Source organism: Sorex fumeus, unplaced genomic scaffold (assembly GCF_029834395.1).
Source record: "Sorex fumeus unplaced genomic scaffold, SorFum_2.1 ptg000008l, whole genome shotgun sequence".
Classification (NCBI taxonomy): domain Eukaryota; kingdom Metazoa; phylum Chordata; class Mammalia; order Eulipotyphla; family Soricidae; genus Sorex; species Sorex fumeus.
Window position 1 is genome coordinate 89,931,781 of NW_026606065.1, and position 26,262 is coordinate 89,958,042.

Genomic DNA, 26,262 nt, shown 5'->3' on the forward strand with positions numbered 1-26,262 from the left:
CATAGAATATGTTTAAATCTCCTGATGGAGCAGGGAGAAGGGGAGGCTGAAAGACAGTACAGGATTTAAGGTGCTTGCCTTGCATAGTTCCACCCCATCTGAGTGGTGCCACGAGGTCTCCCAAGCATTGCCAGATGCAGCTCCAGAGGCCTCCACGAGCATGGCTAGCAGTAGTTTGGAGGCTCCCAAGCACTATTGGTATGACCTGATAGTCCCCAGCATGAGGAGAATGAAACTTAAAACGTCCGTGTTAATTCAAAAGAACACATAGACATTTACTTCTCTGTGTATGCATGTTGGTTCTGTATACACTGGCATATTATGACAGACCCTGCCCAAAAAAAGCATTGCCAATTGTTACCTTTGAGTACTGAAATAAGAAAGGAAATAGGGAGAAAACAATTTTTAAAATTTTTGTTCTTCTTTGTTATCTGGATTCATCTAGAAATTTTCAAGTTTGTAAAATTTAAGACAATGCACTTAAAAATATGCACCTATAGAAAATTGAAAATGCTGAAAAAATTAAATATGCAATCTCCTTGGCTGAAGAGGGGGATAGGTATCACTGTTTAAATCTATTCAGACACTTCCTTTTAGGTCATTTCTTTTAGTGTGTGTGTGTGTGTGTGTGTGTGTGTGTGTGTGTGTGTGTGTATGTGTGTGTGTCTGGGTAGGTATGTGTGTGTGTGTCTGTGTGTGTGGTGTTTTATAATCTATGTTTAAAATTTTTAATTTAAGGGGCCGGAGTGATAGAACACTGGGTAGGGCATTTGCCTTGCATGCAGCCGACCTGGGTTCAATCCCCGGCATCCCATAAGGTCCCCCAAGCACTGCCAGGAGTGATTCCTGAGTGCAGAGCCAGGAATGACCCCTGAGCATCGCTGGATGTGACCCAAAAAGCAAAAAATAAATAAATAAATAAATAAAAATAAATTTTTTTATCTTTTTTTTATTAGTGAAACACCATGAGGTACAGTTATAGACTTATAAATTTTTGTGCTTGGGTTTCAGTTATACAGTGATCAAGTACCCATCCCTCCACCAGTGCCCATCCTCCCCCACCGCGGGTCCTAGCATCCCTCCCACCCCCCATCCACCCCCGTCCCACCCTGCCGCTGTGGCAGGGCATTCCCCCTTGTTCTCTATCTCTTCTTTTGGGTACTGTGTTTTGCAAGAGAGGCATTGAGTGGCAATCATGTTTGGTCTATAGACTACTTTTAGCATGTCTCCTTCACCCTGGGAGGGTCTTCACAACACCCTTTATTTGGTGCTCTCTTCTCTATCTGAGCTTCCTTTTCACCTAGCACGTGTGGCTGGCCTTCAAGTCATGGAGCAAAATTCCTGGTACTAATCTCAGCCATTCCTGGGTGTTAGTCTCCTGTTTTGTTGCTTTATGTTCCCCAGATGAATGCAATCTTTCTGTGTCTATCCCGCTCTTTCTGACTCATATCGCTTAACATGATACTTTCCATGTAGTACCACTTGTATGTAAATTTCGTGACTTCATCTTTTCTAACAGCTACATAGTACTCCATTGTGTAAATGTACCAAAGTTTCTTTAACCAGTCATCTGTTCTCGGGCACTCAGGTTTTTTCCAGATTCTGGCTATTGTAAAGAGTGCTGCAATGAACAAACAATTGCAGATGTCACTTCGACTATACCTTTTTGCCTCTCTGGGATATATTCCCAGGAGTGCTATAGCTGGGTCAAATGGCAGATCAAATTCTAATTTTTTGAGAGTCGTCCATACTGTTTTCCAAAAGGGTTGGACCAGCCGGCATTTCCACCAGCAGTGAAGGAGGGTCCCTTTCTCGCCACATCTGCGCCAGCACCTGTTGCTTTTGTTCTTGTGGATGTGGGCCAGTCTCTGTGGTGTGAAATGATGTCTCATTGTGGTTTTGATCTGCATCTCCCTGATGATTAGTGATGTAGAGCATAAAATAAAATATTTAATTTAAAACATTTCTTTTTTTTAATGATCTGTTACTTAAAGACATTTTTAACCTTTTTATTTTTCACTTTTTGGACTACACCTGGTAGTGCTTGGTGCTCCTAGCTCAGTGCTGAGGGGTCATTGCCAACAATTCTCTACAGCCATACAGTACTGGGAACCAAACCCAGACCTCCTGATTCAGAGCATTCATTCCAGACCTTTGAGCTATCTCTCTGATCCTCTAAACTCTATTTTTACTCATAGACATTTTACATAATTAGCTTTAGTGAATATTTTAAATTTAGTGGGTCACTCTTAATTACAATGGCTATGGTAGTTGTGCATTCTCTTCATTTCCCTTCACAAATTGAAAGAAAGCAGATTGGAAGAAAGCACAAGATGCGTATTGGATGATGAATTAGTGGATCAAAAGTAAGTTCCTTCTTTAAAAGTAACATTCTTTTTGGGCCCAAGCATTAGGTAGGGCATTGCCTTACTGGTGGCAGACCCGGGTTCAATCTCCAGAACCCCATATGATCCCCTGAGTTACACCAGGAGTGATCCCTGAATGCAGAGGCAGAGTAAACCTGAGTATAGCTGGACGTGTGTGTCCCTCCCCCCACCTCTGCTAGTGTTTTTATCAAAATTTTTGTTTGTTTTGGGGACACACCCAGTGGTGCTCAGAGATTACTCCTGGCTCTGCACTCAGGAATTATTTCTGACAATGCTGTGGGGACCATATGGGATGCTGGGGATCAAACCCCAGTCCACTGCTTCGGAGGCAAGTATCTTACGTGCTATACTATCAGTCCAACCCTATCAGTTGTTTTTGAAGAGAGACTGACTCAGAATCACAGGTGTTCTGTATTCCTAACATTCACAGAAAGCAATTTAAATAATTAAAAGAAAATTTAAGAATCAGAGTGATAGTATAGGAGTAGAGTGATTTTTTTGTACAGTACCAACTTGGACTCCATGCCTAGTACCCTGTATTATCCCTGAGTGCTGCCAGGGTGATCCTGAACACAGAGCCAGGAGTAAACCCTGGACACTGCTGGATGTGCCCCTGCCCCCAAATTTAATGTGATACAGATGACCTCCATCCTGACCTCCATCAGACCAGGCCTGATTTATTGCTTCTTTAATTTGTTTGTTTGTTTGTTTTTGGTTTGGGGCCACACCCTGCAGTGCTCAGGGCTTACTCTTAGCTTTTCACTTAGGAATTACTCTTTGTGGTACACAGGAGATCATGCCTGGGTCAACCACATGCAAGGCAAGTGCTCTACTCACTGTATTCTAGCTCTGACCCCAACTCCTTTAAACTATTTTGTTCTGTTTAAATTTTATAGTAATATATAGCTCATCTTTATAATAACAAATCTATTGCAAAACATTTTTGGTAGATAATTTTCAAAGCATGCATTGTATATTTATGCAAATATGCTTTCTTCACTCAAAGACCCCAAAGATTTCACTAGAATCCTGAGATTGCTAAGAGATCATTTTTTTCAATATCTTCTCTTTTAGCTTAAATGATGCTTTGGGTCATTTAATTTTTAATCACGTACATGAAGTTCCAGGAGAGCTGAAGAGAACAAGATTACTTGTCTGTATTCTAGTAAAGGCAGAGATTTTTAAAAAGGGATATAATGCATCTTTTAATATTTTCATCATTAAAAAATATCCTCTCTGTTAAACTGAATGTCTTTAAACATGACTTGGCATTTTACTTTGTTTTAGAAATAAATGGGCTAAATTGGTCATAAAAATGCAAGTTTAACTTAGTTCAACATTGCAATCTATTGGGTAAACATTTGAAGTGTACCCACATAAAAAAGCAAGTTATCTACTAAAATCATTTAATGAATTACTTTGCCAGAGACAAATGCCTTGTGCATTAAAGTAATGATTCATTTCTTTGATGGCTGAGGGCCAGATGAGAACAGAATATCAACTAATTCCAGGAAGCTTCCCCCCAAATCAAGTCTAATGCTCCCTTCTAACTAGACTATTTTCACTGGAAGACCACAATCCTTCCAGAATCACATGTTCTGTCACATTAGATGGTTGTCTTCTATGACTACAATATTTATGAGCCTTGAAATGGTATAGGCCAGGGACTTACATAAGTACTGCACAGGGAATTCATTTCAAGCCACATTTGACCCTTTATTTTAAAGGTGATCTTCAAATAGGTTTAGAGAAAATAAATCAAGTTTTCAACCCATACACTGCATTCTCCTAATAAAAAAGGAGAAGAAAAGAGGCTTTAAATGTTTCTAACCTTTTTCTCATTTCTTCACTTTGGAATAGAAGATTAATCACATCTCTCCAGAGAAGTAATTTAATATCTGTCATTTGGAATAGAAGGGAAAATAGATAAATGGTTCTGAAGAGGGTGCTTTAAAATTAAACTATACAACTAAGGGTTTTTACTAGGCAGTTGATGTAAAGGATACTTCTTATTGAAAGAAAAGTCAAGTAACAAGGAAACTTGAGAAAGATGATAGCAAATATTACACTTTTGGCCAAAAGTGAGTCAAAGAAATCTTAGATTTTAGGAGTAAGATATAGAGACTATGCTAAGAACTAAGTCTCTCATAGAAATTTCCTCTCACAAAGCATGAGTGGGAAATAATTTAGAAAGAAATAATTGTTCAGAAATTTGTTTAATTTAGAAGACATAACATTACATTCCCTATCTGTGTGAGAACATTCTATCTTCTGATGCTTTTATTGGTATTGATTTAATTCTGCCCATTTAAAAGGAAATTATCTATAAGACATAAGGATTAAATTGTGTGAAAACTAGAAACTTTATATATTTTTAATTATATTCATGGCTACGCTCCACAAACCAGAATTTTCCATTTCCTTATCTGGAAGTTCTTCCTGACACAATCCCTTCTAATTAGAACTGATTTACTCAAGTAATCTGAAGGACAAGGGTTAAAATAGTGAATATGAATGCCTTCAGATCTGTGAACAGTCTCTGGATTTCACAATCAGAAATCCAGTGAATAGGACATCAGGTCTCATTACTTATGGTAAATACAAGCATCGTGGACATACGGTTGTTTGGTTCCAGACCATCACCCAGAAAGCAAGTTACATGAAGGTTTTGGTTCCCCAGTGCATATAAAGGTTCTGTTAATACCAGGCTCTTTCAACCAGGGTCCAATTAGTTCCCTGTGAATCTTCAAGATATTCCAAGGGGGCTGCAGGTGAAAATCTCTTATTGGGGTAACATAGCAGAAGGCCAGGGAACAATCGGTAGGACAGGTGGGCATAGTGAGAAAAAAGGTTCAGAAATACTTGTTTATACTATTCTGCAGTCTGGTAGCATCAATAGTGTTGTTTAATTATATGTATATATGTTTTATATATTATATGATGTAATTCTTTTAATAACTGAAAAAATGCTTCCTAAAAAAAGTGAAAAATAGTAAATAGCATTTACTATTAGAAATAATAGTACTGAGCAGCATGCTTGGTACAGGGTTACCCTAAATCTTCAATTCATAAAAGGACCATTATCTCTGAAGCTTAATAGCATAAGCACAGTGAAAGGAGAGGTGCCTGTCCTTTGTCTGGTGGTGACTCTGTGTGTGTTCCCTGAACTCAGAGATCCCCCTGTGCTGCTTTCTAATGCAGGTGGGAGGTTGGCTAGCAGTGCAGATTTCATATGGGTCCAGCTTTTTCCAGGTATTTCCCTTGAATGGTTCACCTGTATCATTGAAATTTCTCTGAGCCTTTACACTGTAGTAGTATTAACTATGGTGGACAAGTGACTGTCAACTCCAATACATCAAATTTAACTATCAAGATGAACTCACTTTGTCCAAAACATAAGCAGTCCCAAAAGACTTAAATTCCCAATTGTCTTGAAAACTGGTATCAGTAGCATTGCCATTCCACTGAAAACACAGTTACCTTCTCGGCAAGGATTATAGGAGGCCTGAAGGGAAACAAATTAGGAGAAATTTATTTTGTTATTTTTATTTTATTGAATCATTGTGAGATACGTAGTTGCAAAGTTGTTTATGGTTGAGTCTTAGTCATACAATGTTCCAACACCCATCCCTTCACCAGTGCACATTTCCTATCATCAATGTCCTCAGTTTCCCTCCTGCCCACCTTTACCTGCCCCACCCCCACAGTCTGCCTCTATGGTAGACTCTCTCTCTCTCTCCCTCCCTCTCTCTCTCTCTCTCTCTCTCTCATCCTTTCTCTTTGGCACTGCGATTTGCAATACTGTTATACTGTTACTGAAGGGGTATCATGGTATAATGCGTATTATGTTACCTCCTTTCATCACTGTTTGTGTCTAGAGTGATCATTTCCAACTATCATTGTCATAATGGTCCCTTCTCTGTCCAACTGCCCTCTCGCTCCCCATTGGTGACATCCTACCATGACTCTTGGTCCTTGTTTCTACTGTCTTTAGGTATTATTCACAGACTGTGACTTTTTGTTTGTTTGTTTCTTATCCCACAAATAAAGTCAATCATTCTGCCTGTCCCTCTCCCTCTACCTGATTTCACTCAGTATGATAGTCTCCATGTTCATCCATGTATAAGCAAATATCATGACTTCATTTTTCTAGCCATGTAGCGTTCCATTCTGTAGATGTGTCATAGTTTTTTCATCCACTCATCTGTTCTCAGGCAACTTGGGTTGTTTCCAGATTCTGGATATTGGGAATAGTGCTGCAATGAACATAGGAGAAAAGATGGCTTTTTTGCAGTGTTTTGGGCCAGTGGAGTATATTTCCAGGAATGGTATTGCTGAATCATGTGGAAGTTCAATTTCTAGTTTTTTTTGTAGGAACATCTGAAGAAATTTAGAATATTTTAATGATTCTGGGAAACATAGAGTCCGAAAATGTGTCCCTTACTATATTTAAACCTCTGAAACTTTGTTTCTGGATTCAAAATCTTTTCTCTTGTACTTAATCTTCAAGTGAAGTAGCCTGATTTGATATTTTTCCTTAAGCAGTAGAACAAGGAAACTCTTAACTATAAAAGCTGACTGAGTGTAGATATTGTCTGGTTCGTATACTGAATATTTAGAAAAAGGAAAAATTTATTTCACCTGTCTCCTGAGCTCTCGGATTCTATTATTTTCAAAGAATACCCTGGAAACCAATAGAAATAACTAAATCTTTCTCTCTCTCTCTCTCTCTCTCTCTTTCTCTCTCTCTCTCTCTCTCTCTCACACACACACACACACACACACACACACACACACATACACCCCAAACTCATACGCAGCACTTAATTTAATGCCCCAGTGGCCGTCCTTGCCTGTACTCTTGCAGTCCGTTTAGAAAAGAAGCATTGTGAGGCTTTTGTGGGGGGGACACGACCAACTCCCTCTGGTTCTTGAGGGTAGGCAGTTCCGTAATATTCTCTATGGTCATTCAATTCAGTGTCTTCAAATTTTAGAACATTGGATAAACCTCTGAGGAAAGCACAAAAGAAGAACCATACTTTTCTATATCTTCTTGGATGGTAGTGGAAGTTTTCTTAAGAGCCCATTCAGGTGCTTCTGAGATCACTCAGAGGAATGGAACATAAGCCTGAGGCCCTCCCAAGCACCTCTGGGTGTTGCTCTGAAAGCCTCTGAACAAGTTGTCAATAGGCTTCTGGTCCCTGAGCAAGTTTAGGTAAGCCCGTATTTGGGGGAAATGTGTGTGTGTCTGGGGGCAGGAGGGGCAATCAATTCATCTTTTTTATCTAGCTTCTCTCCATATATCAGTGGAAACCTGCTACAATTTCAATTCCCTCAATTAAGAGATACTATCATTTTAGATACAGAGCACTTTTGTATACAATCACTGTAATAATTATCTGTGATGCAAAACAATCACATATTCCCAAATTTTTGTTGTGTCAGACTATAGAATATCACTTTTGCAGTTCTAAGTCACTAATTTTAATTTCTACATTATGAGGCCATAAACGAGCAATCTGCATTATATGTAGAACATCTGAATTGAAAATCTTAGGTAGGGGATGCCTGATTCAATTCCTGGGGTTTTGCTGTTGCTTTTGTGTTTTGTTTTGTTTTTGTCCTCTGCTAAGTGTACACATTTGTGTTACCTGTCTCTCCCCTGAAACAGCTGAATTTTATTTCTCCCTGTGATTGTCCCTGTTTCTTGAAGGCAAAAACTCTAAATTAAATTTCTTCCCAATGAGACTTTGCTCTAAAGTAGATTTATGTCATTATTCCTGAGTATCACTTGATCCCTTTCTAAACACATGCCTTCAGCTTGTCATTTATCCTGACATTCTGATTACTTTCTTCTGCACCAGAGTCTAGGTGTTTATTCCTGGACTTACACTTAGGTAGTTGTTCTGTTCTTAGTTTCCCAGTTGAATTTTTATTTCCTTTTTTCTCTCTCTCCCCTTGAAATAACAGTGCAGGCTTTAAGTTTATTTTCTTGAAGAATTATCTTCCTAAATCTTGTCTTGCCCTCAAGGGATGAACCCAAAGTCTCATTTACCCAATGTGGACTCACGTTGGAGTTGTCTTCTCAAGATGAGGCCTAACTGATTTATCTTCAAACATAAGAACTCGTAGATCATCCTTTCTCAACTGGGGGCCATTAGGAATCTCTCTGGACCCCAGAATATTCCATAGGTGTCTCAAGCAAAAAATGGATAAATGGGAGGATGGACAAGGTACAAGACTAGGAGCCAACTGGCGAAGAACAAGGGTCATGAGAAGGAAACAGGTTGGAGGAAGCCATCAGAGAAAGGCTGAGAAATGCTGAGGTTACAGTCTCTAATCTCTGTCAGACTTGATGTTTACTTCATGTAATATGTAGGTGAGGGGACATGACTTTCTGAAAATTTCCTTTGTGTGTAAGTTCTCTCCCCAGCAAGAACTCGGTCCTTGTGTTTTAAACTAACCAAGATACATCTAACCAAGTCAGTCCTCCCTCGCGCAGAGCTGTTACCTGTCCATAGATGTGTGCCTTGAGCAGTGAACCACCCAGTAACATGGTCCTCCTAAATCTCACTACTTATAAGAACCACTAGGATGCTTATAAATTCCTAATTACTCCACAACTGATGCATCCAGTGAGTAGGTGACTGGGAACTGAATGTTTAAACGGTAACATCCTAGAGATTTTTTTTTATCACCAGGAAAAGCTAAAAGCCCTTGCTTAAATATGTCTCTCTAAATAAGATGTTGAACTATGTTACTATTCCTTTCTAGGGTAGCTAGTTCCTGTTGATTACCCTGTGACTCTGTTCCTTTAACTTTTATTTGAGTATCAGAATTCTAATCAGCCATTGTACCTACCCAAATGCATGACCTGTGGAATTGGAACCTGATGGCCAGACCCAGGAACCTGGGTTTTCTTTTCCTTTTCTGTATTTTTTTTTCAGGGGAGTGGGTGGCACTGAGCACATGTAACTATGCTCAGAGCTTACTTCTGGCAGACTTGAAGTATGTGGGGAACTGAGGATCAAACCTTTGTCCAACTGGTGCAAGGCAAGTTTCCTCCCTGCTGTACTCTCTCTCTAGCGCCAAGGAACATGTATTTTCACTACCTACCTAAGATCAGAACCACTGCCCCACAGTTGTGTAGCAGTTCTTCTTAAACTTGACTGCAAATATTAACCACCAAGTTATTTTGGTAAGATGCAGATTCTGAACCAGGAGGCATGGGTGGGACCTTCAATTCTGCCGTCTCTCTAGCAGGCTGGTCTGTGACTCCATCCTCACTAGGCTCTGGGGAGTGAGCACCCCTGAGTGAGATGACTCAATTGACCAAATTGCGCAAAGTCTATGACTCTGTTTGAGTGGCATTAAACTCTGACTGGTACCTAATGTCATTAAAGGTCCTAAGACAATTAAAAACAAAGTCTTGGGTTCTGGATATTGTGGGAGTGGGGGCAGCAGGAATGCTCAGTGATTACTCCTGTCTCTGCACTCAGGTTCACTGCTAGTAGGATTAGGGCACCCTATGGGATGCTGGGGATCAAACCCGGGTGGGCCACATGCAAGGCAAGCACCCTATTGTCTGTACTGTCACTCCAGCCCAAAGCCCTAGATTTCTGAGACATCATGGCCTTCTCTGCTGTCACCCTGTGCTGCCCAGAAACCCTGAGCCTTTTGCATGCCCCACAGTGCCCCCTCCCAGACCTCCTGAGTTTGTCAGGGCTGTGCTAGTTCCACTGGACAAAGATGTGGCCTTATCCTTGTTCCACATGCGTTGGATAAAGTCAGGAATAAAGAACCCTACCAAGGAGAGAGAGAGAGAGACAGGCAGACAGACAGGCAGGCAGACAGACAGACAAAGAGACAGAGACAGAGAGACAGAGAGAGATAGAGATAAAGACAGAGAGAGAGACAGAGACAGACAGAGAGACAGAGACAGAAACACAGAGAGAGAGAGAGAGAGAGACGAGGAGAGAATGCCTTCAAATTTTATTCATTAAAACATTTATGTTTTTCTTTGTTCCCTTCTCCCTGGGACTAATTCATGTCCATTTTCTAGCTTTGGGTCTTAAAAAATATGTCTCTTTTTATTTCTTTATCATTCATAGTCTTTCCATCTTGTAACAAATGAAAAACAGGAGGCCATGAGTTGTGACTAAATCTCAACTCTGATTCTCCTTCCAGCGTCTGATTTTGGAGAAGCCACAGGATAAGAGTTTGTTGTTTTAAATTTTTGAGTTGGAACCAAGTCTAAGTTGGACAGATGTTTGTTGCCTTTTTAATACCAGTCTGTTTTGCTAATTTATCTCCTCCTGTTGTTAGTTTAATCCCTCCAAACTCTGAGCCTCTGTATTTTTTTTTAGTTATTTTGGTTTTTTTCATTTTTTATTTTTGGCAACACCAGCAGTGCTCAGGTTACTGGCTCTACGCGCAGGGATCACCCTTAGTGAGGCTCAGGGAGCCAGAGGGATGCCTGGGATTGAACCCAGAAGCAGCCATGTGCAAGGCAAGCACACTGCCCATTGTCCTGTAGTTCTGACCACTCTTTTAGTTATTTTCTTATCTGTATAAGAAAGTAAAAAGATTTCTGGTCTGTGGGCACCCACACCATAAGGATCATCTTAGGGGTGTGTGTGTGTGTGTGTGTGTGTGTGTGTGAGAGAGAGAGAGAGAGAGAGAGAGAGAGAGAGAGAGAGTTACAGAGATAGAGTTCTAAATGCCAGAATGTACCTGCAGGGGTTCTAATTCTGTGTGACAAAGGAGAACAAAGGCTTTGCATTTAAAAGGCTTGAACTTTTGTCCTTATCCTGCAGGAAGAGCACATATCTTGAGACCTTGGTAAAGTCCCTATTTCTCCTGCCCTTTGGCACATACAGCCACTGCTTTATTTATGAGGATCCATCAACAGGGCTCAGCACTGCACCCAATATGCACAGTGGGCTTGTTCTGTTCACCTCATCCCAATCCAGTCCATCCTCAAGCTTTATAAACTCTAGTTCTGCATTATATCCCTAGCCATTATCTTCCGTTTATTACCCCCAGCTATTCCTCCATCCCAAAGCTCTAGATCTCAGTGTTGACTATTGAGAAATGAGTGCAGAAAATCCCAGCACCTAAAAACCTTCTGCAGACAGGAAGTTCTCTTCGGCCGAGCCACTCAGTCCCGCTTGACTTGTTCGTTATCAGGTTTTCATCAAGCAGCAGCTCCATATGGGAACATGTTGCTATCTGCAGTGCTAAACTGGTGACTGTTCTAGGTACTGCATTTAGACACATGGCTCTATATTTTTTAAAGGTGTTTTAAAAATATCAGTTTCTGGGACTTTACTTCAAGCTTAGCCTTTGATTCCAGCCCAATCTGCTACATGTTTTATTTCTTTAAAGTTCGGTCTTTGTATTCGGATCTTGACTTTTTGCTTCAGACTAACTGCTCGTAGAGTTTTGGGAAAACAAAATCCCAAATCCAAATCTCCCAGCCAGGGAGGGTGGGAGTTTCACTGTAATGTAAGGACTGACCTAAAATTGAAGGGCTGCAGAGCTGAGAGAATGAGCCTCTATTCATCCTCGTAACCCTCAGCTGGGAGGTGCATACTCACTTATCCTGCTAGCAGCCTACATTCGGATTTTCTGCCACAATGCTACCATGAGGTGTGAAAATCATTCTGTCTCTATAGGAAGTCAGCTTTAGTCGTCAATCATATCAGCTCACCCACGCTGACAAGCTGGAGTCTAAGCAGGAGACCAGAAGCTTCCCAGTCTGAGATAGAAGGTGGTGAATCTTCCAGACACCAGTGGTGCTTATGAGGAAAGTAGACAACCGCTAATGGAGAAGGAGAAGTAGAGAAACATGAATGAAGGACAGTGAGGACCGTGAGCCCTTCAGAGGATTCCACCTGAATCAAGGAATACGAAAATCCAAGTTCCTCTTTTTTTTTTTTTTTTTTTTTGCTTTTTGGGTCACACCCAGTGATTCTCAGGGTTTACTACTGGCTTTGAACTCAAGAATTACCCCTGGCAGTGCTCAGGGGACCATATGGGGTACTGGGAATTGAACCCGGGTCAGCCGCGTGCAAGGCAAACGCTCTACCCACTGTGCTATCGCTCCAGCCCCTAAGATCCTCTTTTGGTCACTGAGCATGTGCCATATGTAGAAAAAGCATCTAGAACTGGTTGTTCTTCCTGACTGTCTTCGCATATAGCCAGAGAGGAATGGTATTCCATTTGGAGGCTTTGTACCTTTGCCAGTGTACGCAGGCAGCTTGTTGTTCTGGTTCGGAGAGGGAAGGAAGCATAGAGCTCTCTTCATCATCAATTCTTCTAAATAAACATGCCCCACTCCTTGACAGTTCAGAACAACTGGACTTAGAGCTGAACTCACCTGAGAGTGTGTTTTTATTCTGGCCCGTTTTAAAAATAGATGGAAAAAAGAATGTGAAGGCTTTCTTAGTTAAGGAATATTTCTCCTCTCACACTCAGTATGTCACTAAGCCTTTCCAGGCGCATGCAGAACTTCACCTTTGTGTTGCTCAAGATTCCACAAGAGCAACATATGGGCTCCCTTTGAAGGCATCAGGGCTCCTGCGGTGTAAACTCAGGTGAGCTCTGGCACGTGCGCTGCTTGGAACCGTAACCGTTCTGTAACCGGTTCTATTCTTTTGCACCTTCCATAACACTTCAGCCTACCTACCAACTGTTTCTGAGATGGGGGAAGGGGAGAGCAGAATCCACACAAGTGGAGGTTTTCCTGCTTTCGGGAACCTGGCCAAAGAACATTTTCCAGTCTCTCCCCTATATATCTGCTTTTGAGTTGTCTCTCTAAATTTTTCCATCCTGCAATGCCCATATCTAGCTAGAGGTGGGACCCTGGATGAAAACGGGGAATTTTTTACCGTCTACCTTCTATCTTTCCCTTGTCTTTGACAGGAAAATAAAGGACTATTCCACAATTTCCTGCAGGAGGCTCACCTACAAACTTTCTATTTCATCTTTCTTAAGGAGGATCTGTGTTGTCAATGACCTTCACAGCCACAGAAATGCAGCTCTCTTAACTGACTAATAAAATTCAAGGGTGTATCTAAATGACAATTGCCCCAAAGGCAAATTACCTCATTGGGGTGCAAGGAGGTGCCATTTTATTCCTTGGGACTGTGAAAATGCCTCATGTGAGGACAAATAAGTTTTTTTTTCTTTACTAGCCATTTAAATAGTATTATTCGTATTCTCAATGTTTCTTACTTGTGAGTTTAAGCTGACAAAGATGCTGGCATTTTCTCTAAAGTAATTAAGTATTTATCTTTCTTTTTTTCGTTTTCCACCAATACAAAATACTATTCCTGTTTAAATTAATTATAGTCCTTAAAATCTAAACTTTAATGAGAAAGATGGTTGAGTCTTTTTTGCAAAATTTCTCCCTAATTCATGGCTTGGTGCTGCAATTTTCTTCAATTGGTTTCATTTTGACCCTAGGAAGAAAAGCAGTTACTATAATTGCTTTGTTTCTGCTTCTATTATTCAACCCCAGCCTTTCAGAATTATTTTAATCCCTTATATGAGTCATGCAGCTTCAGTGTTGTCCTAAAGGCAAGTGGTACAAGGTTCTTAATATTTGCAACTATCTTTCAGATTCCATGATTCTCCATGACTCTCCACGTTCTTTTTCTGAAACTTTTCTGGCATGGGGAGGGGTTTGGGAAAGAGCAGTGCTCAAGGGTTATTCCTGGTTCTGCACTCAGGAATTACTCCTGGCGGTGCTTGGGAGGCCATACAGAAGGCTGGGAATTGAATCTGGGTTGGTTATGTACGCAAGGTAAATACCCAGAGTACTATCGCTCCCCCCTCATCCCTAGTTCTTACTTCACTCTAATTCCACTCCTGAAAGAAAGTTCATTGTTTATTTCTGATACAGTAGTGATCTTGATAGAATTGTAGCTTCAGTGATGTTTAATGTGTAGTCAATATTTTCTTTGACACTGCTATGAAAGTCCATTGTTTGTCATCCTTCCTACTTCCCAACATCACCCTCTTTTCTGCCATGATCCCGCAATATCAACGGAAATTTCCAGCCTTTGTTTGCAATTGAACAGTGTAGTCATCATCAGATACTGGGTGATGAAGAAGCCCCAGTTCAAGCGACTAGGGTTCTGAGGCAAGTCATCGAATTTCCCTGACACAGTTTTTTCATGTGTGAAATGAGAGGATAGATTTGTTCATGCAATACAGTGTGGGTTCACATAAGCAGTAGCAGGCCCAGCAACAGTCATACCCAGTATTTACTGGGCAGCTGTTTGGTCATTCTCATTCTCTGGGAAGGAGGTTGGTTAGAGGGTCCCTGAAAACAGAATGTTCAAGTCTCTTCTGTAAAATTATTTGGCGTTTGCATGGAACCTATGCACATCCTTTTTACTGAGCTATCACAATGTAAAATAGTATCAAAATCATTGTTTTATGCTTTTAGCATTGCTAAAACTTCACATTAAATCTCCAAATTATGTATAATATCTAGTATAATGTTGATGCTGTGTAAATGGTTGCTGTACTGTTTAGGAAATTATGTTTAGGAAATTATGATAAGAAGCCTGTCTGTTCTCAGCACTCAGTACTGTCTATCTATACTCAGTACACATGCAAACATCTCTGAGTGCAGAAACCACAGAGAGTTGACTGTCTGTAGCATTTGATGCGTTGGGACTAGTTCACATCCAGTGGAGTAAAGAGTGGGGAGGCAACTCACAAATGAATAATGACAATTGAATAACAAATCATCAAAGTGCAATGATTAACAACAGAGAACTGTGGAGATAGCACAGGACTTAGGATACCTGCCTCACATATGCCCAGTCCAAGTTCAGTCCTGGCACCAGTGGCCCCTAGAGCTTTACTGGGTGTACTGTTGGAGGTCCCTGGCAACATTGGACCTATGCAGCATCACATCTTCATGTCCTAGGACACAGCCACCAGCTATGTTGGCCAAGTATTGCTGGGAGTGGTCTCCAAGTCTTCTGAGCTATGCTTGGGAGACAACCCCCTGTCTGCACACACACACACACACACACACACACACACACCATACACACACACACAGACACCCCAAAATTAAGTGAGCAAACAAAAAATAGAGTGCGAACTAGCTTCAAGAGAAGAGAAGCTCTAGAAGATGGCAGGATCTCAGAGGTTCTTGTCAATATTATAAAACTGAATGAACCTTCTAGTTCTGCTCAGGTGAAACAGAGCAACCTAACTACTTTTTTTCTGGTGGCTGAAAAAAATATCAGGGGAGGGTGGTAAGATTCTCTTACACTAGTCCTGAGCACCGGTTGGCAGTTGGAGCCATGACTAGCAATTTTGGCTCTTGTGGAAAACAGCGTGAGAAACCCTAAAATCAACTTTATAATTCATGTTGCGGCTCACAGATGGGTGTTATTACCAATGCACCATCTGGTAGATTTCTATTTTAACTATTCATCCCTGCTAACTAGATACAGAGCTTTTTGAATTATTATTTTTAATTTTTGTGACCTCTATTCATATCTCAGAACAAAATGTTCTAGGTCGTCTTGCCCTTATTATTATTCCAAATTTGATTGAAGATGAGAAAGAAAGTAGTATTACTGAGAACAGTTTCATAAATCCACATTTTTCAATCATGAGGTCCGTGGAACAAGATTAACAAAGAAAGTCCTTGCTGATTTAAAAACTCTACATTAGACTACCAGTGAGGGAGTGTCTCAAGTTCCAAAAATTTGTCTCTTCCCCCTCTTCCTCAGTCATTAGTTCTTGGCATATAGTGAGCACTTAATACAAATGATCTTAAAACAGGCCAGTTTGGGTGCTAATAGATTTCTGAAAGAATAGGTTCATCGTCTAGGGCAAACTCTAGGATGTGTTTCCAGTGCATTTATAGAGCCCGGAACTAACTGGATGGCCTCTTCCTCTTCCAACATCAATTTTGGGGATAGAAGATTTGAGGCCTCACACAGCCTAAGCACCGTACAAGAATCCCTTGTGGTTCTGATCCATCACATCTTCTGCTGTTATCATATTCTGTTCTTGTTTTGTTTTCATCTCGACTGGTAAGTCTGTATGTGGATTTGGTAGCAAAGCCTGAGCTGGCTAAGGAATGATCTGCTTCATTCTTTTTCCTCTATTTTTGTCTATGAAATCAGTAGTACTAATATCTGAAAGCAGAATTTCTTCCTTCCTCTTATGTTTTTATTTTTCTGGTGTGGGGCGTGAGATTGTGCCACGCAGCTGAACCACACCCCAACCCCTCCTTTATTTTTTTATAAACATCCTTTCTCTTCCCTACAGTTACTTACTATCTCAGCAAGCCTTCTTCCATCTTCTAATTTTCATTTTGTGATAGTGATATCTTATGTGCAGTTATTCCTTTTTTAAAACTAATCAGTAGTATCTAGTTGATTTGCAGTTGTTTATATAAAGTCATTCAGAATGTCTAAGAGCACAAAATATATTTTGAGTTCAGAAAATTAAAAGTTGTATGGATAGGGAAGAAAGATTTCAAAGTTACAGCCAGGCATCAGAAATTGATTTGGATTTACTATGACTTCTTTATTACCAAAATATAAAAGATGCACAACGAAAAGTTAACAGATTAAATTTCAATTTTAAACAACTGTGCTTTAAAAGAATACCACATTTAAAACACTAATGGTTTTTAGACAAGTTAAATATTTGTGACATTATAGACAAAAGGAAACATTTTAATGTAGAATATTTTCTTATTTAAAAAAATTGAGACATCTTGATTTACAATATTGTTCATGATAGGATTTCATGCATAAAACATTCCAAGACCACATACACCCCCACCACCCACTCAGTTCTGTAACTGAATTTACCAGAGTGGAGTAGGGTGGTGGCGTGTATGTGGTCTTAGAATGTTGTATGGATGAAATCTTGTCATGAACAATACCAGTTCCCATGTTCTGTTGCCTTTTGTCATTTGTCATTCACATACTATGTTTCTTTTCAGCCCACAAATGAGAGAGAATGCATTTTTATATTTCAATGAATAAAAGAGTACCCCAATGCAAATGGCCAAAAGACATGAGTAAATACAAGTAGACTTTTAAGTATTTGGGGGAAAATACACAACTTATCTTTGACAGTCAAACCAATTCAGATTTAAAGAAATCAACTCTCCTATTTGTTTAAATATCAACAAGAGTATGCTGAAGAGATAAAATGTAACTGCATTGTGGAGATAGTAAATGACTCCTTTTGTAGCCTGAGGAAAGCATCATTGGGGTCAATCTGTCTGATAGAAAAATTGTCAAAAGCTTTTCAACATTACTTTTAAGCCTAAGAGTGCCACTTTATTGAGTAACTGCACTCTTGTTTACAAGGACACTACTGAGTAATTAATTTTTAAAAAAGTGAAATACTGAATGCACATTAAATGTCAAATAGTGAAAATTTGGTTGAGCAAATTGTGGTACCTTCATGCTATTTTAAATGTTCGGCATGCTAAATTTAAGCAAGAATATTCACAATATAGTTGTGTAAGAAAGAATTAGTCACAGATAAATGAAATGATTCCAGTGTTGTTTAAATCTATGAGCTAAAAAATTTCCACACGTTTCATAGCACCTTCAGAATAAAAGGGCAGTTCCAAGGTATGTTCCAATAAGTTTAGGGTCTAGTAGTAGTTTTGGTGAAGGAGATTGTCATTTATTTTTATACTAAAGTATTATGGTTTACATTAGTATTAATATTAGTGTTGATGCTTGCTTCATTACTGTACCACACCCACTACCATAATGTCAGTGTTCCCCCACCCCAAGTTTCCTTTTTCCCTCCCCCAACCACTCCACCATCCCCCTTCCCGTCCCCCACCCTCTGCAGAAGCCTCAGTTCTATTGGCAGTATCTTAGGGTTTGTTTCCTTTGGGCAGTGTCCAATCCCTCGCTTTTTTTTTTGTCCACCCCAGGCATGTTTAGGGATTGTTCCTGGATCTTCCCTCAGGAATTAATCCTGGTGGGGCTCTGGGGACCATATAGGATGCCAGAAATTGAACCTGGGTTGACCACATGCAAGGCAAGAACCCTACCTGCTGTGATATCACTCCAGCCCCTAATCTCTTGCTTTTTCACTTGAAACTCCACATATGTGTGAGATTTTCTGAATTTATCTTTTTCTTTCTTTTTTTTTTGTAGGAGTACTGCTATTTATTCAGCCACTGATTAGCTGATTGAATTGTGCATGAACTCCACCTTACTTTTTCTTTCCATTTTTAATAATTTTATTTATTGAATCACCGTGAGAGCAGTTACAAAGCTTTTGGGTCTAAGTCTCAGTCATACAATGAAACACCCGTACCTTCACCGGTGCCCATTCTCCACCACCAAAAATCCCAGTATACCCCCATCCCACACCCTCCCCCTGCCTGTGGGGCAGATGATTTCTACATTACTCTCTCTCTACTTTGATCACATTCACTATTTCGACACCAGACCCACCATTATTTAAGATTTTACCCCAACACTCAGATCTGCTGAAAAGGCAACAATAGACAATTTGTGTTCTATTGCTGGTTATGAATAACATATGATGTCATGTGACTGCAGTAGGGCCATGTGGTTTTGAAGTTCTGAAATTTTAACACTTAAATCTGGAGGGATTTCTGCCAAAAGCCACTGGGTTTAGAGATCTGCTCCTGAGTCGCTGGGATCATGGCCGTTGAGCAGTTTGATGAGGAGCCAAAGAGGCCATTCGTGGGCGATGACTTGGGGTCTCGTTGGGGTGGGGTGGGGAGGACAGGCCCGGCTCCACCCCCCCCCCCCCCCATCCCGTGAGACCCAACAAGTTTCGTCACTGCGGGCCCAAGCCTGACTGTCCAATGGCCTCTGGAGGATGACAGCCACCAAGTCGCCAAGAGGGAGCAGGCAGAGGGACAGCACCCATTCCCCCCTGGGGGTGGCCCGGCGACAGTAACCTACTGCGGGGTCCGGACACATTTCTGACAAAAGCCGCTGGGTTTCGAGATTTGTTTCTGAGTCTCTGGGATCAAGGCCGTTGAGCAGCTTGATGAGGAGCCAGAGAGGCCGTTTGTGGGCGATGACTTGGGGTCTCATTAGGGTGGGGAGGACAGGCCCGGCTCCACCTTCCCCCCAATCCCGTGAGACCCAAGTTTCATCACTGCAGGCCCAAGCCTGACTGTCCAATGGCCTCTGGAGGATGACAGCCACCAAGTTGCCAAGAGGGAGCAGGTGGAGGGACAACACCCTTTCCTCCCTGGGGTGGTCCAGCGACAGTAACGTACTGTGGAGTCCGGATGCATTTCTGCCAAACGCCACTGGGTTTTGAGATTTGTTTCTGAGTCTCTGGGATCATGGCCGTTAAGCAGCTTGATCAGGAGCCAGAGAGGCCATTCGTGGGCGATGAGTTGGAGTCACGTTGGGGTGGGGAGGACAAGCCTGGCTCCACCCTCATCCCGTGAGGCCCTGTGTGTCTCGTCACTGGGGGCCCAAATGTGACTATCCAGTGGCCTCAGACGGATGGCGGCCACTGGGCCACCAGGGGGAATAGGCCAAGGCACGAAACCTATTCCCACCTGGGTTGGCCCAGCACCGGTAGCCTACTGCAGAGACCAGACGCATTTCTACCTAAAGCCACTGGGTTCTGAGATTCATTTCTGAGTCTCTGGGATCATGTCCATTAAGCAGTTCAATCAGGAACCAAAGAGGCCTTGCCTCCAATTATATAGCTGAGCCGGAGTTGGTTTGTGGGTGTGTCTCCCCCACATACCTAACTTTTGGCCGTTTACTTTCTTGGTAAACTTTGCCCCAAGTTTTTGGGGTCTGGCCAAAGGCACAGCAGCAATTTTGGGGTATCTGGAAGTCTGCAGGCGCCATGAGGCTGCTGATGCACTCGCCTCACAGGTACAGATTGACCTGCTGGCGGCACCATACCCCCTATCTTTTTCTTTCTGACTCACTTCACTTAACACACCACCCTTTAATTCCAACCAAATTGCAGCAAAATGCAACATCTCTTCATGGTTGTTTCAGATATTCTATTTTTTACCCATGGATTATAAGTCATAACAATTGATTATTATTATTGTAACTATAAACTCATTTTAATTATTATAAGGCACTTAATTGAGAATAATATGTTGGATCTCCACATCCTAATTAGCCAGTCCAGCTCATTTTAGGGAGACAAAGAAACTCTTTGCCATTTAAGGTATTTAGTCACAGACTAAGGAGCACCAAGGAATTAGTTCATGAAAGTCCAGTTGTTTCTTTTAAACAAGAACTGTATTCTGTCTACCTCCATGGTGACATATGTTCATACGGCACCCTTTTAGCAGGGCAAAGACTCCTCACCTCTGATTTTACCTCTTCTGGGGAAAATGCCGGTCCTGTCCCCAAATGGTGTATAGTCCCGTGTGTCAGTTCATGGACTTCTAACAAGAGTAAACTTGGACCTGGTGGGTGGACTCTTTATGGTGGCTGATATCTCTCATCCCCAGGCCTCACTTTATGACATTAACCTATTTTCCTGGAAGAAGAAACGATTTCTCTTGGAAGAAACAACTACAAACAAATCGCTCAGGGTGTGGGTGGGGAGAGACCCCAGTAAAGGGTTTTGCTTATTCCTGAGAATTCTTTTCCTGCAGAATTACTTGCAAACTATGTTAAATATTTTTGTTACAATGGTAAATCAGAAAGGCTGGGATAGCATTTCCTCTGAGTCTGAGATGCCCACCATGTCCTTTCTCCTTTCTTTTTGGTTCTGTTGTCAGAGATGAGTGCTAGGAGATTTGCCGAGGATAGCATCTATTTCATTACCCAAGTAGACTGTGCATTTTGAATGGTGTGTACTAGTACTGAGTAGTGATGAGTGATTTTTTTGTTCTTTCCCAGAATGTCGAGTGGTGAAGTCTACTTCTTACACCAAAATAGCATCATCCTCCCGTAGGAGCACCACCAAGAGTCCGGGGCCTTCCAGGCGCAGCAAATCCCCTGCTTCAACCAGCTCAGGTAAAGCAGCCAACGAGCTTTGAAGAAACAGTCTTATTTCTGACATGTTGGGCATTGAGTGTGTGAAGTCTTTGTTAAAGCACTCATTCTTTCAGCACTGGCTTGTGACAAACTTGTGTTTGTTGGACTTTTTTAGTCCACTTTTTGTTGTTGTTCATTGGTTGGTTCTGGTGTTTTGGTGGCCACATCTAGCAGTGTTCAGCTGCTCCTGGCTCTGTGTTCATGGATCTATGCTCTATCTGAGATTACACCCAGGGCTTCCCTCGTGCCAAGCATGCAACCAGCCTGTTGAGCTAGCTCTCCGGCTCTGTTAACATGCCTTTTACTCTACCCTTTGTGCATGACTTTGGACTTCAAAGCAGTGAAAGTGGGCCGGAGCCATTGCGGGGGCTGGAGCCTCTCCCTTGTCTCTTAGGGATTCTGATGCTCACATCAGCAAATTATGTGCTCACAAGATATCCACCTCACCCCTCTTTTCTGCCTTTGCTTGAAACACTGAGATGAATTCACTGGAAAGTGTTTTTTGATTTCAGGTGTAAGGTCTATTTCAGTATTGGAGGGAATTATTTATTAAATGATAAAAAGTGTTGAAGTAATAATACAGCAAAATGATTGCCACCTCATTTTATGAAGACAGAGAAGCAGTTATAAAGAAGGACGTAGACATTTAGGTACATAAAGGCTTTCCTTTGGGGTGGGGGGACGTGTGGGGTAGGAGATTGGATCACATCCACCATTGCTCAGGGATTGCTCCTGGTAGTGCTCAGGGACCATATGTGGTTCTGGGATTGGTCAGATGCAAACCAAGTGCTGTAACCACTGTACCATCTCTGCAGTCCACAGGGTTTTTTTATACTCTCCAGCCTGGATCCAGAGGGCTCTGGGCTGTAATTGTAGGGTCAGCCTCTCTTAACACTGACCAGCCATTGAATCACTTTATGTTGTAACCGCCATCTTGTAAAATGGTGATGCTATGCAGTAACCAGGATATGGAAACAACCAGATGCCTGACAACAGATGAATGGATAAAGACATTGTTATATATGTTATGTGTGTGTATAGTGTGATACTACACACCACACACCTGTAAGGAAAGATGAAATCATGTGGTTCACTATGATGTGGATGGAAATAGATCATGTTAAGGAAACAAGTCATAAAGAGGACAAATAGAGAAATAAAATAGAGATAGAATAGAGACATAGAGACAAGCAGTATCAAAATATGACATTTGGGGAGTAATAAAATTGGTCTAGAGTTGATATAGGAACTGTGGTGGAGAGTCATCGGCACTTTGGTGGTGGGGATTTGCAGTAACTTTGTACATTGATATCATTCAATTCTAACACTATTGTAACCTTGTTTCCTCGACTATAATAACAAATTAAGGCAAATTTAAAAATAAAAGAAAAATGGTAGTGCCAAAATTTGTTTTTCCTTATTGAGGGTAAAGTCTAAACATTTCTTGAAGACTCAGAAGAAGGAAGTCATAGTAGGTTCGAGAGCTACAGCAGATGACCCAGCTTGGTTCTCTTGGTTCCACATTGTCCTGGTAATGTCTCTGAGGACTGTTGGTCCCTAAACAAGTCTCCAAGACCCTCTCTTACGCTCACTCGAAGGGGGTCAGCATGCACTGCTACTGCCCAATTTCCCCATTACGTCCTCCTGAGACTCTGGCTGGCACTTGAGATGGAGCTTGTTCCCCTCCTAGCAGAGAAGTAGATTGAGAAATCATCCTACTGCCTGACACAGCTCAGCCAGAATGATGGAGCACTAAAGTAATGATGAGGAAAAGGATAAAGGAGTGATACTGAGAGTTTAAAGGCGGTGCATGCCCTTAGGGAACTTGATGACTTGTGCTGTTATAACTCTCCATTCTCTGATTTTGGCCAAGAACATAAACCTCGTTCTTCCTTACAGCTGCATGGTATTCCATTATGCATCTATGCCGCCACTTCTTGATCCATTCATTCATAGTTGGGCATTTGAGTTGTTTTCTGACCTTGGCTATTGTACTGAGTGATGAACATAGATATGCATATATTCTTTCAAATGAATGTTTTAGTGCTTGGAACACTGGTGTTGAGAAGTGGTATTGCTGCGTTATATGGGGTTCTATTCCTGATTTGGAATAGATCTCCATATTGCTTCCCATAGGTGACATCCCATCAACAGTTGATGAAGGTTCCTTTCTCACTACAATCCCACCAACACTGGCTGTTTCCAGACTTTTAGATAAGGCCGTTCTCACAGGCAGGAGATGATATCTCACTATTGTTTTGATTCACATTTCCTTAATTAGGAGTAACAGGAAGGAATTTTTTGCAGTTACCTGTAAGCGTTTCAATGCTCAAGAATCTTTTACTTCAGAATTTTTTTGAGTTAAAAAGAATCATGAATCTAATCTTCAATAATTATGAAAAAATTAATTATAATTATAAATTACTTTAGAATTAGTTGGTGACAGAAACTATTAGCATCTATAAGTTTACACAAGTTTTATAAAATATTTCTATTCAGTTCCAAATATTATAAACAAATAAGCGGGTAGGGCATTTGCCTTGCATGTGGCCGACCCGGGTTTGATTCCTCTGCCTCTCTTGGAGAGCCCAGCAAGCTACCTAGAGTATTTTGCCCACAGAGCAGAGCCTGGCAAGCTCTGGCATATTCGATATGCCAAAAACAGTAACAACAAGTCTCGCATTGGAGACGTTACCGGTGCCCCGCTTGAGAAAATCGATAAACAACAGGTGGACAGTGCTACAGTGCTACAGTTTTGAAGGTTAAAATGGATTGGACACATGGCCTGAAAATCAGCAGATTGCTTCAAGCAAACTATTCTATTTCATATTATTTTCCTGAAGCTCTAGAAAATTCTAGTTAGAACCAGCCCTAACTTGGAATTTGTGATAAGAAAGCCACACCACATAGTATTTCTATTTAAAAAATGTGGAATACAAATGCATTCTATGTTCTTTAAAGAAAAAATTATCCAAGGTATAATTTCCAGGTCAAAATCAAGTGAATGGCATGGAATTTGTTTTGTTTCTGTAAGCCTTTTATATATATAACATTTCAATTTTTGAAAAATTAGCTCTGAAATACATGTCATGCAGCCATTTCCTGGTTATGTAACAGCTTATTATGTGGCTGTTTCTTGCCTCTGACTTATTACTAAAACACAGCCCTTTCCTCAGATGACTAGAGAGAGTTCCCGAGGCATTCAGTACTCAGCATGTAAATGTGTGGGCCATCCCGATGACCACAATACCACATGCCCCCTTTCCCCGGCACAGTCTGACAGATGTGTAGTACTCCTGCTATCTTTCTTTTTCTTTCTTTCTTTCTTTCTTTCTTTCTTTCTTTCTTTCTTTCTTTCTTCCTTCCTTCCTTCCTTCCTTCCTTCTTTCTTTCTTTCTTTCTTTCTCTCTTTCTTCCTTCCTTCTTTCTTCTTTCTTTCTTTCTCTTTCTTTCTTTCTTTCTTTCTTTCTTTCTTTCTTTCTTTCTTTCTTTCTTTCTTTTTCTCTCTCTTCCTTCCCTCCCTCCCTCCCTCCCACCCACCCTCTCTCCCTCCCTCCCTCCCTCCCTCCCTCCCTCCCTTTCTTTCTTTCTTTCTTTCTTTCTTTCTTTCTTTCTTTCTTTCTTTCTGTTTCTTGTGGCAAGTGTGACTGTTAATTCCAGAAATTCTCCTGCTTCAGATGGTCTGTGCTGCAGTGGACTTCTGTCTGCTCCAGCTTGATGCTGCTGAAACCAGTGCAAAAAGTAGTGACCCATCACTCTCCTGGTTACGTTGCCTTCTGAAGCAGCAGTGTGTTCTGCAGCACTGTAGCACAGTCCTCCTGTTGTTCATCAGTTTGCTCGAGTGGGCACCATTGTGAGGCTTGTTGTTACTGTTTTTGGCATATCGAATATGCCACAGGGAGTTTGTCAGGCTCTGCCGTGCAGGTGGGAGACTCTCAGTAGCTTGCCAGGCTCTCGGAGAGGGAGAGAGGAATCGAACTCGGATCAACCACGTGCAAGGCAAACGTCCTACCACTGTGCTGTGCCTTGTTTATAATTAATAGGGACTAGAATGTCGACTGTTGTATTCTGATGCTTTAAATGCTTTCCTCCAGTCCCACCAAGAACCTGGCTTTTTAACATCAAGGAATTTCTTCATCACCATTAAAACATTAACCTAAAGTTTAAAATAATTTCTACTTTGACGTTATATAAATGTACATGCGAGATTAGATAAGACTTTTAACATTTTTTTATCCTTCCAGTGAACTCCCAACAAGATGAGAAAATTTTATTTGTTTCAGAAACAAGGAAGCAGAGACAGGGCTGGGAGCACCCCTTTGCCCGGAATTAAAGAGAAACAGTGGAAACTCAGTGCTGGTACCTGGGGCTTCAAAGCTCCAAACACAGCAGGCTGATAACCCTTGATACTTGTTTCTTCACCTCTGTTTATTAGAGTTTGGATCTCCAGGAAGTAGCTAATAAAGCAGCTAGCTGAAGATTGCTGTGTAGAATGTCATAACATTTCGCAGCAGAAACCTAAGTATTCATCAGCGATCCAGAAGAGGAAATGATTCAGCCTGACTTTCGTATAGAGGGTAGATTGAAACTTTTCTTGTAATTTAGTGATAGGGCATGGATAAAAATCCACTATAATTTTTCTCTTTTGTCCTTTATTCATTCTGTTTTCAGTTTTTATTTTAATTTAAAGAGGCTAGAGGTGGTTTATTAAGATAAAACGTTTATTTACACACTTGGTGTAAGCAATTGGAGGCCTGCTAGTGCCATGCATTTACTAGGCTCTAATAATACAAGCATGAAAGAAACTGCCCCTGCTCTCAAGAAACATACAGATCAAGCTTCCT

At 41.1% G+C, this 26,262-nt stretch overlaps 1 protein-coding gene across 4 annotated transcripts in view; it reads left to right on the forward strand.

The window, feature by feature from the left end:
• The window catches only part of DCLK1 (doublecortin like kinase 1), a 405,267-nt gene that overhangs the window by 284,152 nt on the left and 94,853 nt on the right, over nucleotides 1-26,262 (forward strand). For all 4 annotated transcript variants that reach the window (XM_056109146.1, XM_056109133.1, XM_056109140.1 and 1 more), the window contains exon 5: nucleotides 21,281-21,397. In XM_056109146.1, coding sequence (XP_055965121.1) covers nucleotides 21,281-21,397 — 117 coding nt within the window. The remainder of the gene's footprint in view (nucleotides 1-21,280; nucleotides 21,398-26,262) is intronic.